This window comes from Chiloscyllium punctatum, chromosome 4 (genome assembly GCF_047496795.1).
Source record: "Chiloscyllium punctatum isolate Juve2018m chromosome 4, sChiPun1.3, whole genome shotgun sequence".
Lineage (NCBI taxonomy): Eukaryota > Metazoa > Chordata > Chondrichthyes > Orectolobiformes > Hemiscylliidae > Chiloscyllium > Chiloscyllium punctatum.
The window spans coordinates 98,494,454-98,510,869 of NC_092742.1; the positions used below are offsets into that span (position 1 = coordinate 98,494,454).

General features: G+C 42.1%; 1 protein-coding gene across 3 annotated transcripts in view; it reads left to right on the top strand.

Moving 5' to 3' along the window:
- Window positions 1–16,416, top strand: part of ino80 (INO80 complex ATPase subunit) — a 217,764-nt gene that overhangs the window by 186,808 nt on the left and 14,540 nt on the right. For all 3 annotated transcript variants that reach the window (XM_072569373.1, XM_072569372.1, XM_072569374.1), the window contains exons 28-32: window positions 2,454–2,548; window positions 5,691–5,763; window positions 6,943–7,101; window positions 10,370–10,472; window positions 14,235–14,323. In XM_072569373.1, the coding sequence (XP_072425474.1) occupies window positions 2,454–2,548; window positions 5,691–5,763; window positions 6,943–7,101; window positions 10,370–10,472; window positions 14,235–14,323 (519 nt within the window). The remainder of the gene's footprint in view (window positions 1–2,453; window positions 2,549–5,690; window positions 5,764–6,942; window positions 7,102–10,369; window positions 10,473–14,234; window positions 14,324–16,416) is intronic.

Sequence of the window (16,416 nt, forward strand, 5' to 3'; positions counted from 1 at the left end):
GTGCTGGGATGCACTTCGAGACACTAGCAACCCTCTAGGACATATCTCAAAGTGTCAGTGTTCCTAGGCCTTGGAGTGAACTTGACCATGTACTTGCTGATTAGTCATGATCTCGTTGAATGGCGAAGCAGACTCCGAGCCAAGCAGCCTATTCTTGTTCCTTGCTCTTGTTTGTATGCTTGGCAGCAAGTGGATTCACCATTTTGCAGTTGTCACTCTGCTTGAGATCAGCTGACTAAGCACAGATTAGGGCTCAATCCTTAGTCTGTGTGGAGACATGGAACGGTCAGTCTTTTAGATACAGCAAAAAAATGCAAAACTGGCCTGAGGTTTTTCTGTCCTGTCCATCTATTTTGTCTCTATTGTTTTATTTAAACATTTCTCGAGACCAAATGTAAATGCAGGTTTCAGTTTTACACAATCATAATGACTTTCAGCATCTGTGAAAGGGATTTCCTGTTAATGACTTAATGTGACCTTAATATGGAGAATACAGCTCTATTCATGAGGTACATTATTTCAAACAGCAAGTTGGGGGGTGGGGGTGAATAGTTTGGAAATTCAAACTGAGTTTGTTTAAATAGTAAAATGAGGTGATTGGGGGGAGTGCTTTCGACTCTCTGCACTCTTCCCCCGCCCTTTCAACAAAATAAATACTTAGTAGTCAGCGTAAAACCAAAAAAGGCTAACAGTTCAGACATTAGATTGTTGTTTCTGAGATGCAAGTGTTATATATTTCGCAAGAAACACAGGATGTTCAGTCCTGACTAAGAAAACAAATAGGGGTTTGGGAGTGGGCCCTGTTCTGGGAGTGTTCTGCCAGTTTCAAGCACCATTTAACCATGCCTTGCTGAGTTACTGCAGGTCTCTTCAGCCAATAATCAATTAACCCTTCAATTGCCAGCAATGCCAGAGAATAGACCCTGGACGGTGGCTAATTTCAGCCGTAACTATTAAGGGCTGCTTTAGTACTCTCTTAGTTTTATATAATTAATCACTTTTCTAAAATAATACAGTATTTTATTCACAGATACTTCCTCACCATCTCCCATTTCTAACTCTTATCTGTTTTAATCCAAAAGTTTTAACTTGGCATGTTTTCTGTCTAAACCATGATCCATTATACTTTCAAACCATTGACTCCAGCAACGTTCAGAGTGTTACAAGGGGACATAAATTTAAGGTGAAGGGTGGAAGGTATAGGGGAGATGTCAGGGGTGGGTTCTTTACCCAGAGAGTGGTGGGGGCATGGAATGCGCTGCCCGTGGGAGTGGTAGAGTCAGAATCATTGGCGACCTTTAAGCAGCATTTGGATAGGTACATGGATGGGTGCTTAATCTAGGATAGAAGTTCGGCACAACATCGTGGGCCGAAGGGCCTGTTCTGTGCTGTATTGTTCTATGTTCTATGTTCTAACGTTAGTCTTTCTACCCTGTACTTACCGTGTCCCCTTCCTTGCCTGAAATCCCCCCACCCTCCTCCTCAACCACCACTACTTCTGCCATCAGCAAAGGGCTGTTACTCAGGCAGATTGAAACCAGGATTTGGTAGGTCAGGCGTAGATGATAGTTGTGGTCATTTTAGAATGGGGCTGTGAAGGTGTCTGTAACCAGCAACTGGAGCCTAAATCACAAGGAATGCTCCCCCTGGTGCTTGAGGAATTAGTTCTGCAGCATGCACACTGATTCTGTGTGGTCCACCTGTTGCAAGGTATTTGGGATGTAGATTTTTCTGGCATGACTTGAGCACTCCCCTTTGTTTCCCCAGGTTTATGTACAGAGCTGACTTAAGATTCGGAAAAATACGACCAGGAGTAGACCATTAAACCTACTCTGCCATTCATTTAAGATCATAGCTGATCTCATTAGGTCTCCGTTGCACTTGCTTACCTGTTCCCTCATAATTTTCAACGCTTCTGTCAATTTTTTTTTAAATCTAGCTCAGTCAACCTTGAATATTGTTAAGGGCCTAACCTCCTCTGCTGTCTAACAATTCCAAAGACCTTTTGCAAGAAGAAATTCTTCCTTATTTCTGTCTGATTGGGTGACCTTTAATTTTAAACTGTCCTCTCTAGTTGTAGATTCCCTGACGAAGGAAACTTCCTCTCAGCATTCACTTTCTCAAATTCCTGCAGAATTCCCTTCTGTTTCTCCCAAATTATGTACAATTGTCACACATGTGCAAATGCACAGATGCAGACCCGTACTCTCTCAGACCACCCCCACCCACCCCCGCTTCTCTGCGCCACCTCCAGTACCTTCACATTCTAAGCGTAATACCTAGAATGGTGTAGAAGATTTCAGATGAAACTGAATTTAGAAAGGCTCACTGTGACTAACTTTGCATTCTGTGTACATCTTGAATTTTTTATAATATAGGTCTATCGATATTGCTGTCAATAGTTAGGAATTCTGTTTTCCCTTTATTGATTCCCATCCTGAATGCTGTTTCAGGAGTACATGGTCTTCAGACAACATACTTACATGAGACTGGATGGCTCATCAAAAATATCTGAGAGAAGGGACATGGTGGCAGATTTTCAAAGCAGGTAAGTGATAGACTGTGCAGCAGTGCGTCAGTCTGCAACTGCTTTTCAAGAATATTGAAACAACTTTGGTTCCTTCCTTATTTCTCAAACCTTTATCGAGAGGGATATTGGCATAATCTTCCCTTGGCATCCTAAACAGGCTACTATCCCAGAATATATTCATTTTTACCCATGTTCAAGTATTATTCAAAGTCAGAAGTCTCACAACACCAGGTCCTAGTCCAACCGGTTTACTCGAAATCACAAGCTTTCAAAGCATAGCCCCTTCATTATGGTTAAAATCAGCCTAGAGGGAAGTTTGCAGTGGCATTTCACTGGGGTCTCTTGTACCCTTTCTTTTCATGATGTCTAAATAAATGATAATGTGTTTCAATTTTGGAGGATGACACAGATCTTGGAAGAATTGTAATTGGAGAGGAGGACAGTGTAAAACTCCAAAAGAGAGCAGAAAAGCTTGTGGAATGGTCAGATGAAGTTCAATCTGGAGATTTTGGTGCGGACATGGAGAAACCATGCAAAATAAAGGGGTTGCAGAAACAGACCAGGGTGTGCATGTCCATCTGTCATTAAAGGCAGCAGAGCAGGTAGCGAGAGCTGTTAATAAAGCAATACAGATTTCGTTAATAGAGATTTAGAGTTTAAGAGCCAGCAGTTGCCAGGGTTTGAGCTATAAGGAGAGACTGAATCAGCTGGGCTGTATTCCTGGAGTATTGGAGTCTGAGGGCTCACCTTAGAGGTTTATAAAATCATGAGAATGGATAGGATAAATTGACAAGGTCTTTTCCTGGAGGGAGAGTCCAGGACTAGAGGGCATAGGTTGAGGATGAAAGCAGAAAGATTTAAGAGACTTAAGGGGCAACTTTTTCATGCAGCGGGTGGTGCTTATATGGAATGAGCTTACAAATGAAGTGGTGGAGGCTGGTACAGTTCCAACATTTCAAAGGCATCTGGATGGGTATATGAATAGGAAGGGTTTAGAAGGACATGGGCCAAGTGCTGACAAATGGGACTAGATTAATTTAGGATATCTGGTCAGCATGGATGAGTTGAACCGAAGGGTCTGTTTCCGTGCTGTACATTTCTATGACTCCAAGTTTATGCCTCAGCTGGGGTATTGTATAGAGTTCTGGGTGTCAGGGAAAGCATTGGAGAGAGTACAGAAGAGGTTAATGAGAATGATTCCAGAGATGAGACTTCAGTTATGAGGATGGATTGGAGAAGATGGGAATGTTTACCTTGGAGAGGCGAAGACCATGAGAAGATTTGTTAGATGTTTTAGAAATCATTAGGTGGAGGGATTGGACAAGGTAGATGGAGGTAAACTATTCCCATTTGGAAATGGATTGTGAATTATGGGCACATTTTTGAAGGCTTTGCAAAAAGAAGCAAATGTGAAGTGAAAAATATTTCCCTGAGTAATTAGGAAATGCTGTGTACTGCTTAGAATTTTGGTGGAGTCAGAGTCAATTGAGATGTTCAAGGGGGCATCAGATAATAATTTAACTAGAAACAATGTGCAGGATTACAGGGAAAAGGCGTTAAGTCAAAATGCTCAGAGCTGGCGCAACCACAACAGGTCAAATGACTAACTGTATCTATTGTTCTGTGCAATGGACTAACAAGCCACTCAGTTAAACTCAACATTGAGGTTATCCATCATATCAAGGGCATTTGGGGACAGGCAATAAATGCTGAATGTTACCTAAGAGCAACTGTGTGCCATGAGTTATTAAAATAGGTTCGGGTGTGACAAGACACTTAACAGAAGGGTAATGCAAAAATATTTAATTTTAATCAACATCAGAGAATAGAACACATGTTCATAGAAGTAAATTTTAAATGTCTGAAAGGAGGGGAGAAAGACAGAACTAGCCAGATGAAACTGCAGCTACCAATGGCAGAATAATTAAATAACATTGAAGTAAAAGAAGGCACTAGAGGAGCAAACATCTCAAAGATTTGTAGGACTCTAGAAGGCTACAAAGCTGGGAAGGTGAGCCATTGAGTGATTTTATAAGACCAGAATGGGAATTTTAAAACTGAGTTGTCATCAAAGCAGGAACCAGCGTAGGTGAACATAGACAGGAGCATGAGCCACACCAAATGAAGAAAAGTTTCCTAATACAGTCTTTAAGTTTACTACTTTTAGCATCCTCTGATCTGCATTTTGCATAATCTTTGAAGTGCTATTTTTGTTTCTCTTATCGATGCATTCTGGATGACATTAGAGACCTTCACTATCATTTTCCTGTAGGTTATGCAGGAATCCAGCACATGGGGAGCAAGTCATGCATATATTCCTTCAGCAAGGAAACATGAAGTTCAATAATATGTCTTAAATGTAAAGGTGACGGTTGAAATTCAAATAGTAGGGATTCTGAGCTTAGCAGCATATACAACACTGAAACAAGGAACTATGAAGTGTTGTACACTGGCTATGGAGAGTATTTAGTGAATATTGAATCGCTGTAGTCTCAGTGATGTGCTTGGTGGTGATAGTCAAGTTGTGTATTAGGTGCTTTCCATGAGCAATATTGCAAACTGTGTTGAATGTTGCCATTTGTCTAAGAGTCCAGGGAAAGATTTACATTCCAACTAGATGGCAACCTGTTTATCTAGTAGCAATTAGCTCTATGTTTGATTCACTGTTAACACTATTAAAAGCACATAAAGATCACAAATGCTGACACTGGCTAGTTTTATGCTCTGATACCAAAAGGCCCATCCCAATATTTATGCCTGACATGAGCTGCCTCACCATTATTTAATTTCATCCTTTCATCATATTTTTATTTGCTTTCACCCTCCTTTCATTTCCTAAAAACATGCATGTTGTTTGTCTGAATTACTCCATGTGGTGTGATTTCCAGAATTGTGGTTTGGGTGTTTCTCTCATGTGAGATTGACACAATATGAAGGTATCAAGCAGAATTATACTTAATTTTAATGATTGCTCCAGTCTTCCATAGTGTATTATGAAGTCTGTACAGGACCGAACGTCACGACTGCTTCAACTTCTGTGCTCTAAATGACTTGAAAGGGAAATTCTAACTGCGCATATCCCAGCTTTTTAGCATTGTTGCATGGACATGATTACCCTTTCGGTATTTTACCTCCAGTATATTTTTCTTCCTTCCTGCAGAACAGATATCTTTGTGTTCCTTCTCAGCACCAGAGCTGGTGGCCTTGGCATCAATTTGACAGCTGCTGATACAGTAAGAGAGTAGATTATTTTTAGTCCTCTTTCCCTAGTGTAATATGTTGCATGTTAGCATGTGGGAATACAGTTTCAGACTGCCTGTAATGCACCTGATTTCAAAGTATTTACTCAACCTTTGAATATTTAATTGAGTTAGATAAATTCTTAAACTTTTTTTTCAGACCCTTGCTTAGCATGTGTGGGTGGCAATGTGGAGTAATCAGATTAGCTTTGATCTTAATGAATGACACAGCAGGTTCGAAGGGACCAACTGGCCTACTGCTGCTTCTCATCTATATGTTCATCATAGAAATATCCATTCATTGATTGATACAATTTCACCTTGTATTCAGATACCTTGCTGATTGACCTCAAATACCATGCCACCTTTTACTTCATTTCCCACCAATAGAAACTATGTTCTGGGATATACTATTAATGTTGGGAAACCTCAACATTGTATGCACAATACAAAGTTACTCCTAAGTTATTGCAAAATGGATGTTTTCGCTCAGTGAAACTAGAGGATGCTGGAGTTATAAACAGACCATAAGAATTTATTTTGAGGTTTGACTCGAACAGATTGTAGAACAACATAGAGGGAGTTTTACTCTGTATTTAACCCCATTCTATACCTGCCCTGGGACTGTTTGCTGGGTACTAGCCCAATATAAGTACATCACGAACATTGTTCAGCATCCCATTACACTGTAGGGGAATCACTCGCTTGAACATTATACCTGGGCTCAAATTTTGGGAGAAGATTTGTAGCTCGGGTGCTCGTTGTGGTTCTGTTCGCCGAGCTGGGAATTTGTCTCACTACAGCGGACAGCTCGAACTGACAACCGGAAGCGGCAGAGACAGGCCACTATAAATGCCGGAAGAAACAGCACAGAAGCGCTTCACAGGAGGCTCCCAAGCACTGAGGATGTCACCTAGACAGGGGACGAAACGTTTGCAAGACAAATTCCCAGCTCGGCGAACAGAACCACAACATTATACCTGGGCATTCCTGAGTGTAGTCCTGGAGTGAATTATTACATAGCCTTGAAATTAGGCTGACAATGTTGTAGCAAAGTCATTGTGTTTCAGGGATAGTTGAACTGCCTGTCAGGGGCATTGGGTTTTGAATGCAAGGGGAGAGACAGGTGAGTATATCTTGCAATCTTTCTCCTAAAGATTTTGTTCGTTACAGGTTATATTTTATGACAATGACTGGAACCCAACTGTGGATCAGCAGGCTATGGATCGAGCTCATAGGCTGGGACAGACAAAGCAAGTAACTGTGTATCGACTCATCTGCAAGGGAACAATAGAGGAGCGAATCCTGCAGCGTGCCAAGGAGAAGAGTGAGGTACACACACTTGGCATCCATTTCAAGCTGGCAAAAACCTGTAGAATGACACAGTCATGGAGATATACAGCACAGAAACAGACCCTTCAGTCCAACTTGTCCATGCTGACCAGATATCCCAAATAAATCTAGTTCTATATGGGCCAAGTGCTGCATATCTCTCTCAAATCTTCCTACTCCTATATACCTAAGCAGATGCCTTTCAATGTTGGAATTGAACCAGCCTCCACCACTTCCTTTGGCAACTCATCCCATACACGCACCACCCTTTGCGTGGAACAGTTGCCTCTTAGGCCCCTTTCAAATCGTTTCCCTCTAGTTTTGGACTTTCCCCAGCTCTGGAGAAAAGACTTTGTCTATTCACACTCTCCATACCCCTCATGATTTTATAAACCCATCAGCCTCAGAAGCTCCAGGGAAAATAGCCCCAGCCTAATAAGCCTCTCCCTGTAGCTCAACTCTCCAACCCTGACAACATCCTTTACTGAAGATGTACAATCCAGAACTTGCCATGCCTCTCGCCAAGCAATTTCAATACATCTACATCATTGGCAGCTACCTGACAATGTAGAAAATTGTTTAGCTGTATCCTGTACCATGGAGACCTCTTATAGAGCAAGAAAATTTTATTTTAATGTGCAGTTGCATTGAACAATGATGTGATTTTTCAGTGCAAATGGCTAAAAGTGAGGATGTCTAGAATTGGTAAACAATATTTCATAATGCAGAATTGCTGATTTTAGCCCTGCAGATTGGGATGGGCTTTGAGCAGAGACCTTAGACATCCTACAACCAGTGACAGGACCAGGTTCCAAGACACAGTTTGTGTGTGTGCCTGGAAGTCGGGAATTCTGGCTCCATTTAAATTGGGTGGAGCTTCTCTGGTTTCTGACAATTAATAATAAACTCCATGAGAGCAAATAAAGAGCACAATGGGAAATTTGTAATTTTCGTAAAAACAGGAGAGAATAATGTTTCTGATGCTATACTTTCCATTCCATTGCATTCCATTGAATGTTTTGTTTACAGTTCATGTATAGATTTAGTCAATTCACATGATTTTGAGAATAATTGGAATGCTCCACCAACATCCGTTTGTTAAACACCTTGGAACTTCGTGCTTCCTATGATTCAGAATCAGACTGATTGGTGACCCACTGGAGAACCACGTTATAACTCATAATGAAGTAAAATATATCTATGCTTGCTGACATAACTGAGCACTGAGTGCCATCACTGAAACAGTGGGGAGTTGCTGCAAACCATATGGTCTGTTGAGCCTTTTCTGTCATTTATTTTTCTATCTCCCTCAATACCCCTCTCCTGTCTGCTAACTATATTCCTTGATTTCCTGACTATAGCTTTCAATATAGTCAATGATGGAACATCCACATTCCTTTGAGTGAAGAGATTTCTCTTCTGATTGCTCAATGGTCAACCTCTTAACCTGAGACTGCACTAGAATCCTCCAACAAATCCTCCTACCCAGGTACCCTGGGTAGTCCATTTCAAAATGGCATTAAAGTCATCTGTTGTTTTAAAGTCCAAATGTTTGGATCCAGTTTACTCAGCCCCTCCATCGCACACTTAAACTCAGAGTGCATGTGTTATGTAAGAGCAGTGATGTTACTACTGCACTCCCATTGGCTTGTGAGAATGCATGATGTCTTGTTTCTGCAGTTCCTACGGGCCTTGTTAGTATTTCACAAACAAGGCTGCAGCTTGAGTAACTGGTCTATAGCTATAATTCACTGTTTCCAGTACAGGGAGCAAAGTGATACCACTACATGTACAGTGAATTCTGGCAACAGGAAACTGAGCCAGTAATCTGCAACTGAATGATTAAGATGGCTCCATTCTCTGCTGAGGTAGAGTTGTAATGTTTCTGTGGGTATCTTGTGAAAGATTTACATAGAGGTTAAACTGTAGGAGGGCAACAGTTTCACATGGTACGCCATTTCAGTTAAGACTGAAGTGCCCCATTGTCCGTGTTATCTGTTCTCTCTCAGCTTGTCAATGATACATTGGAGAGGGCACTATCTGGAATCACACAATTCTTGCTTTCCCTTTCCTTCCTTCCCTTCCCACAGGATTCACTGCACCCTGTTGTATGCACACCAATTCCTTAATTCATTGGATTTTTCAATTCTGTCTTTGAGATAAAATTCTGTTGTGGGATAGAAACAAATGCATTGTAACTCTTTATGTATAATTCTTGATCATTTGAGCTCGATTTGTTTTACCTGCACCCACTGCTTCACTTCCTCCAAATAATCCTGTCTGATCTGTGTGAAATTATCAACTCATTGCTCCCTCGGTACTTTAGAGCTCATTTAGTACAAGGTGCTTGAGCCCATGTGACGTGAGGCTTCTGGACTAGAATAAACTCTTAAAAAGGCTGGTTGACTGGAGCATCACAACAGAACTTAGTCACAGATCCACTTTAACATCAACTTGTGTATGTTGCTGTTCATGTTATATCCTGCTTCAAGGTTCGAGAGGTTATAAAGCAGAATTGTCATCTTGCCACTTCAAGCAATAGAGTGGATGTTGACAGTTTTGTTCTGTTAAAAAGGCAGGGCTAAAGGATTGTCTTCAAAGAGAAAAGATAGAGATTGGAAAAGTTTAAAAGGGACGTCTGAGATATATACATAAAATGTAGGAGAAAGTGAGGACTGCAGATGCTGGAGATCAGAGCTGAAAATGTGTTGCTGGAAAAGCGCAGCAGGTCAGGCAGCATCCAAGGAGCAGGAGAATCGACGTTTCGGGCATGAGCCCTTCTTCAGGAAGGGCACATTTTCAGCATGTATATAATGTAGTTAATTGTATAGAAAGATTATTTTAATTGAAATCACAATACAACCCCAAACAAAAGGTAAAATCAAATAGATGAAAGGAAGATTTAGGACTGATGTCAGCAAGTTCTTTTCCCGGACTACTAACATATTAGAAGTTAGGAAAGCTAGATGGTGTGATGTGAATACTGCTGATTTTACTGTGTGGATGAGTTAGGTTTGGCCAAGTGACCTTTCCAATTAATGCTCACCCTAAGGTTAGGTTTAACCTCAAAACCGGTGGCTTTGATTCCCAATAAGTAAGCTATCCAGACATTAGTGAGTGCTGGATTTGTGTGAAGTGGCAGGCCTGAGATCTGAAGAACTTACTGTGATCGGACTGACAAATGGGAGGACTTCAGATTCAGCAGGGGCCATTTTAGACTTGTCAAAACTCAGGCCGATAATGGTTTTTTAAATTTTTGTTCTTACAGATTCAGCGGATGGTTATTTCTGGGGGCAACTTCAAACCCGACACACTCAAACCAAAGGAGGTGGTCAGTTTGCTGTTGGATGATGAGGAACTGGAGAAGAAATGTAAGGACAATTCCTTTGTCTCAACAGATCTCTAGATCTGTTATTTTCTCTTTGTTTACTATGTTCACAGGCCGGTTGACTGGAGCATCACAACTGAACTCTGATGGTCGCAGATAACCATACAGGTGTACATGTTCACTCACACTTTCATTCACATATTCTTATGCACGTATTTTGCTCATTCTCCTCCATTCCTGCTGCCAGTTGCACAGCTGAACTCTCGCTCACCCTCCTGAGGTTGGTAATTGGAAGACCTGAATGATTTTTCCAAACTTAACCCCAGGGACTTGAGCGAGCTTGGGAGGAAGCATTGGCATGTTGGTTATGTTACTGGATGAGTAATCCAGAAACCCAGGCTCATGTTCTGGTAACATGATTTTACATCACTCTAGCAGATAATGAGATTTCAATATAAAATCTATAATAAAAAGCTAACTGAATGGTGACTATGTAACCACTGTCATTTATTGTAAACAAAACTAATCTGCTTTACTAAAGCTCCTTTTTAAAGAAGCAAAATTGATTCCTTACTTGACCTGGCCTACATGTGACTCCAGACCCACCGGAATGTAGTTTACTCTTAACTGCCTTCTGGACAGTTAGGGATTAACAATAAATGATGCGCCTAGGCAGCAACATCCACACTTCATGAACAAAACTGTTGGGACGTCCCTATAGCTTCCACCTCATATCTGTTATCATGCACAGATTGGGAATCGAGGACGAGATCTTTCCTGAGTTTTTTTCCCTTTTGCTGTTCCTGGTTTGTTTTCATATCATGCCCTCACAAACCTTCAAACTATGAATGGTCAGATTTAAAGCCATACATTATGTCTACCAGAAGCTGATACCTCTCGCTCCTAAGAACCAAAAAGCTCAGCATTAATTGCAAGGGTTATAATGCTGGCCCATGAAGGGGTTTGACGAAGGAGTTTAGGTCCATAAGATTAGAAATACAGAAACATGTTTAGTTAGGCACACTATTTGAATTAGTTGTAAAATCAGTAATGTTCTGCGTAGTTCTACAAGTTTCACAAAGTGAAGTACTTTTTTGCTATTTTGATGTGCTAATTATCCAATGTTTTCTTTCTGTTGGAGAAAGAGGACTGTTTTATGCAGTTGTTTTTTTAAAGTGTCTGTATTCCATTTCTCAATTACTCTGTTCTAACATGCACTGATCCCATATATCACCAGCTAAGTGTCACTGGCTCACACATGGAAAACTAAATGACCCTTGGGGTCAACTTGGAACTGGCAACATTTTCAGGTGTGAAGGCTGTGGACTGGCTCTATTTGCATATTTACAGTTCTGACAACTGGGGAATGACAACCGATCATAGAGTCATTGAAATGGACAGCACGAAAGCAGACCCGTCAATCTAACTCGTCCATGCCAACCAAATATCCCAACGTAATCTAGTCCCATTTGCTAGTATTTGGCCCATATCCCCCTCAACCCTTCCTGTTCATATACCCATCCAGATGCCTTTTAAATATTGCAATTGTTCCAGCCTCCATGACTTCCTCTGGCAGCTCATTGCATACACACAGCATCCTCTGCATGAAAAGGTTCCCCTTAGGTCCTTTTTAATATGTTTTCCCTTTCACCCTGAACCTACGCGCTCTCATTCTGGACTCACCCCACCCCAGGGACAAAACTTTGTCTATTTATCCTATCCATACTCCTCATAATTTTGTAAACCTCTATAAGGTCACCCCTCAACCTCCGACGCTCCAGGGAAAACAGCCCCAGCCTGTTCAGCCTGTTAGCTCAAATCCTCCAACCCTGGCAATATCCTTGTAAATCTTTTCTGAACTCTTTCAAGTTTTGCAATATCATTCCAATAGGAAGGAGACCAGAATTGCACTCAATATTCCAAAAATGGCCTTTCCAACATCCTGTTTAGCTGCAACATGACCTCCCAACATCTATATTCCATGCTCTGACCAATAAAGGAAAGCATACTAAACGCTGCTTCCACTATCCTATCTACCTGCGACTCTACTTTCAAGGAGCTATGAGCCTGCACGCCAAGGTCTGTTTGTTTAGCAACACTGCCCAGAACCTCACCATTCAGTGTACAAGTCCTGCTCAGATTTGCTTTCCCAAAATGCAGCACCTCGCATTTATCTAAATTAAACTACATCTGCCACTTCTCAGCCCATTGGCCCATCTGGTCAATCTGAGGTAACCCTCTTTGCTGTCCACTACACCTCCAATTTTGGTGTCATCTGCTACTTACTAACTATACCTTCTATGTCCATATCCTAATCATTTATACAAATGACAAAAAGTCATGGACCCAGCACCGATCCTTGTGGCACTCCATTGGTCACAGGCCTCCAGTCTGAAAAACAACCTTTCACCACCACCCTCTGACTTCTACCTTTGAGCCAGCTCTGTATCCAAATGGCTAGTTCTCCCTGTATTCCATGACATCTAACCTTGCTTACCAGTCTCCCCGGGAACCTTATCGAATATCTCACTGCAGTCCATATAGATCTGCTCTGCCCTCAATCCTCTTCAAAAAGCTCAATCAAGTATTGAGACATGATTTCCTACGCACAAAGCCATGTTGACTGTCCCTAATCAGTCCTAGGTAAAAACAGTGATTGCAGATGCTGGAAACCAGATTCTGGATTAGTGGTGCTGGAAGAGCACAGCAGTTCAGACAGCATCCAAGTAGCTTTGAAATCGACGTTTCGGGCAAAAGCCAAGGCCTTGGATTTCAAAGCTACTTGGATGCTGCCTGAACTGCTGTGCTCTTACAGCACCACTAATCCAGAACCTAATCAGTCCTTGCCTTTCCAAATACCTGTAAGTACTCACATCGGGCTCACTAGCTTGTCCTTACCACCTTTCTTCAATAATGGTACCACATTAGCCAACCTCGAGTCTTCAGGCACATCACTTGTGACTATCGATGATACAAATATCTCAGGAAGTCCCAGCAATCACTTCTCTAGCTTCCCACAGAGATCTAGGGTCCACCTGATCAGTCCTGGGCATTTATCCACTTTTATGTGTTTCAAGACATCAGCACTTCCTCCTCTGTCATATGGACATTTTTCAAGATGTCACCATCTATTTCCCCACATTCTATATCTTCCATGTCCTTTTCCACAGTAAACACTGAACAGGTGTGGAGCTCTGGTTGGGGATGGGACCCAGATCTGGACCTTTAACCCAAAGAGAATTGTCACTGTGGAGCTCTGACCAGCAGGAGTGGGAGGGAGAAGACTGTATATTCTGATACGGAGTTCTCACCTAGGAGACCCCAGGTGCTTTGAATAATTCTTTCATATCGAACTGAATAATGGAATTGGTACTGGCACATGGAATTGGTACTGGCATACCATAAAACCAAAAGAAAAACACGTTGGGAGAGCATTTTCAGTGAATTATTGGAATTCCCGCTGAGGCTGCGAGGCCTTGTGGCTGAACACAGATGTTAAGAGCAGAGATTCCAGTCCCAGTCTGTGCTTTATCAGCAGCAGTATTGCTATTGATGTCAGTGCCTGGGACAATAAACAAAACACAGCCAGTAATCCTGTTCTTGATCATTATCCAGTGGTCTTTCTCAAAAGTGTGCACTCTCCTATGAACATCGAGAAGTATCCCAATACTTTCACTGAGCAGGGAAAGCTAAGCATTTGATCCTGAATCCAAACAAGAATAATTCAGAATATAAGGTCTTGGATTGCTAAATGAGTGGGTGCGGGGATTGCTGAATATTTGATTGGTTCTTTCTCTGATTGAAGTGCGCCTGCGGCAGGAAGAGAAACGAATACAAGAAGAATCAAATAAAGTGAAAGATCGAAAAAGGAAACGAGAAAAATATGCAGAAAAGGTAAGACTATCTTCCCAGCTAATATGCTTCTCAGCATGGGATTGTGACAGGAACAGTGAAGCAGGAATGAGTCACTTGCCTTCATGCTGCAATCGATTTGCCATCTCTGAGATGGACAGCATAGACCTTGGCTGGAGAAATTGGAATGCCTCTGTTGTCACTTGTGAGAGTCTTTCAACAGTTCATGATTTGAGCAGCAGATGGAGCACCTTGTTTCCACATAGGCAGTAGATAAATGTAGTGCTCACAAAGTTATTACACACAACAATACAGTCACATATGTGCAAACAAACAAGGCCTTTAGCAGGGAGCTGATGGCATCTCCTCCCTCTTCCTCACCTGAACGTTACTGTGTCCTGTTCCATCTTTCTCTCCCACTTCCCAAATATTGATTGGAAGCTCTTTAAGTCAAGTAGATTGGACGGGGCGATGTTTGTTCAGTGTGTCCAGGAAGCGTTTCTAACTCCATATGTAGATTGTCTGACCAGAGGGGAGGCCATATTGGATCTGATACTTGTTAACGAACCGGGACAAGTGATGGGCTTGTTAGGGTGAGCATTTTGGTGATGGTGACCACAATTCTGTGAACTGACTCTCTTTGCATATTTACAGTTCTGACAACTGGGGAATGATAACCATGGTTATGGAGAGAGATAGGTGCGTGCAACAGGGCAGGTTTTACAATTGGGGGAAGGGTAAATACAATGCTGCAAGACCAGGATCTGAGGAGCATAGGCTGTCAGGGAAGGATGTCGTTGAAATGTGGAACTTTTTCAAGGAACACATAAGACGTGTCCTTGATATGTATGTACCTGTCAGGCAGGAAAGAGATGGTCGTGTGAGGGAACCTTGGTTGACGAAGGAGGTTGAATGTCTTGTAAGGAGGAAGAAGGAGGCTTTACATAAGGTTGAGGAAACAAGGTTCAGACAGAGCGTTGGAGGGATACAGGCAGCAAGGAGGGAGCTGAAGAAAGGGATTAGGAGAGCTAAGAGAGGGCATGAAAAATCTTTGGCGGGTAGGATCAAGGATAACCTCAAGGCCTTTCATGCGTATGTGAGAAACATGAGAATGACGAGAACGAGGTCCAATCAAGGACAGTAGTGGGGGACTGTGTATTGAGTCAGAAGAGATAGGAGAGGTCTTGAATGAGCATTTTTCTTCAGTATTTACAAATGAGAGGGACCGTGTTGTTGAAGAGGAGAGTATGAAACGGACTGGTAAACTAGAGGAGATACTTGTTAGGAAGGAAGATGTGTTGGGCATTTTGAAAAACTTGAGGATAGACAAGTCCCCCAGCCCTGACGGGATATATCCTAAGATTATGTGGGAAGCAAGAGAGGAAAATGCAGAACCGTTGGCAATGATCTTTTCATCTTCACTGTCAATGGGGGTGGTGCCAGGGGACTGGAGAGTGGCGAATGTTGTGCCCCTGTTCAAAAAAGGGAATAGGGATAACCCTGGGAATTACAGGCCAGTTAGTCTGTCTTCGATGGTAGGCAAAGTAATGGAAAGGGTACTGAGGGATAGGATTTATGAGTATCTGGAAAGACACTGCTTGATTAGGGACAGCCAGCACGGATTTGTGAGGGGTAGGTCTTGCCTTACAAGTCTTATTGAATTCTTTGAGGAGGTGACCAAGCATGTGGATGAGGGTAGAACAGTGGATGTAGTGTACATGGATTTTAGTAAGGCATTTGATAAGGTTTCCCATGGTAGGCTCATGCGGAAAGTCAGGAGGCATGGGATAGTGAGAAGTTTGGCCAGTTGGATAGAGAACTGGCTAACCGGTCGAAGTCAGAGAGTAGTGGTAGATGGTAAATATTCAGCCTGGAGCCCAGTTACAAGTGGAGTTCCGCAGGGATCAGTTCTGAGTCCTCTGCTGTTTGTAATTTTTATTAATGACTTGGAAGAGGGAGTCGAAGGGTGGGTCAGTAAATTTGCACTGGATACGAAGATTGGTGGCGTTGTGGATAGCGAGGAGGGCTATTGTCGGCTGCAAAGGGACTTTGATGCAGAGCTGGGCTGAGGAGTGGCAGATGGAGTTCAACCCTGTCAAGTGTGAGGTTGTCCATTTTGGAAGGACAAATAAGAA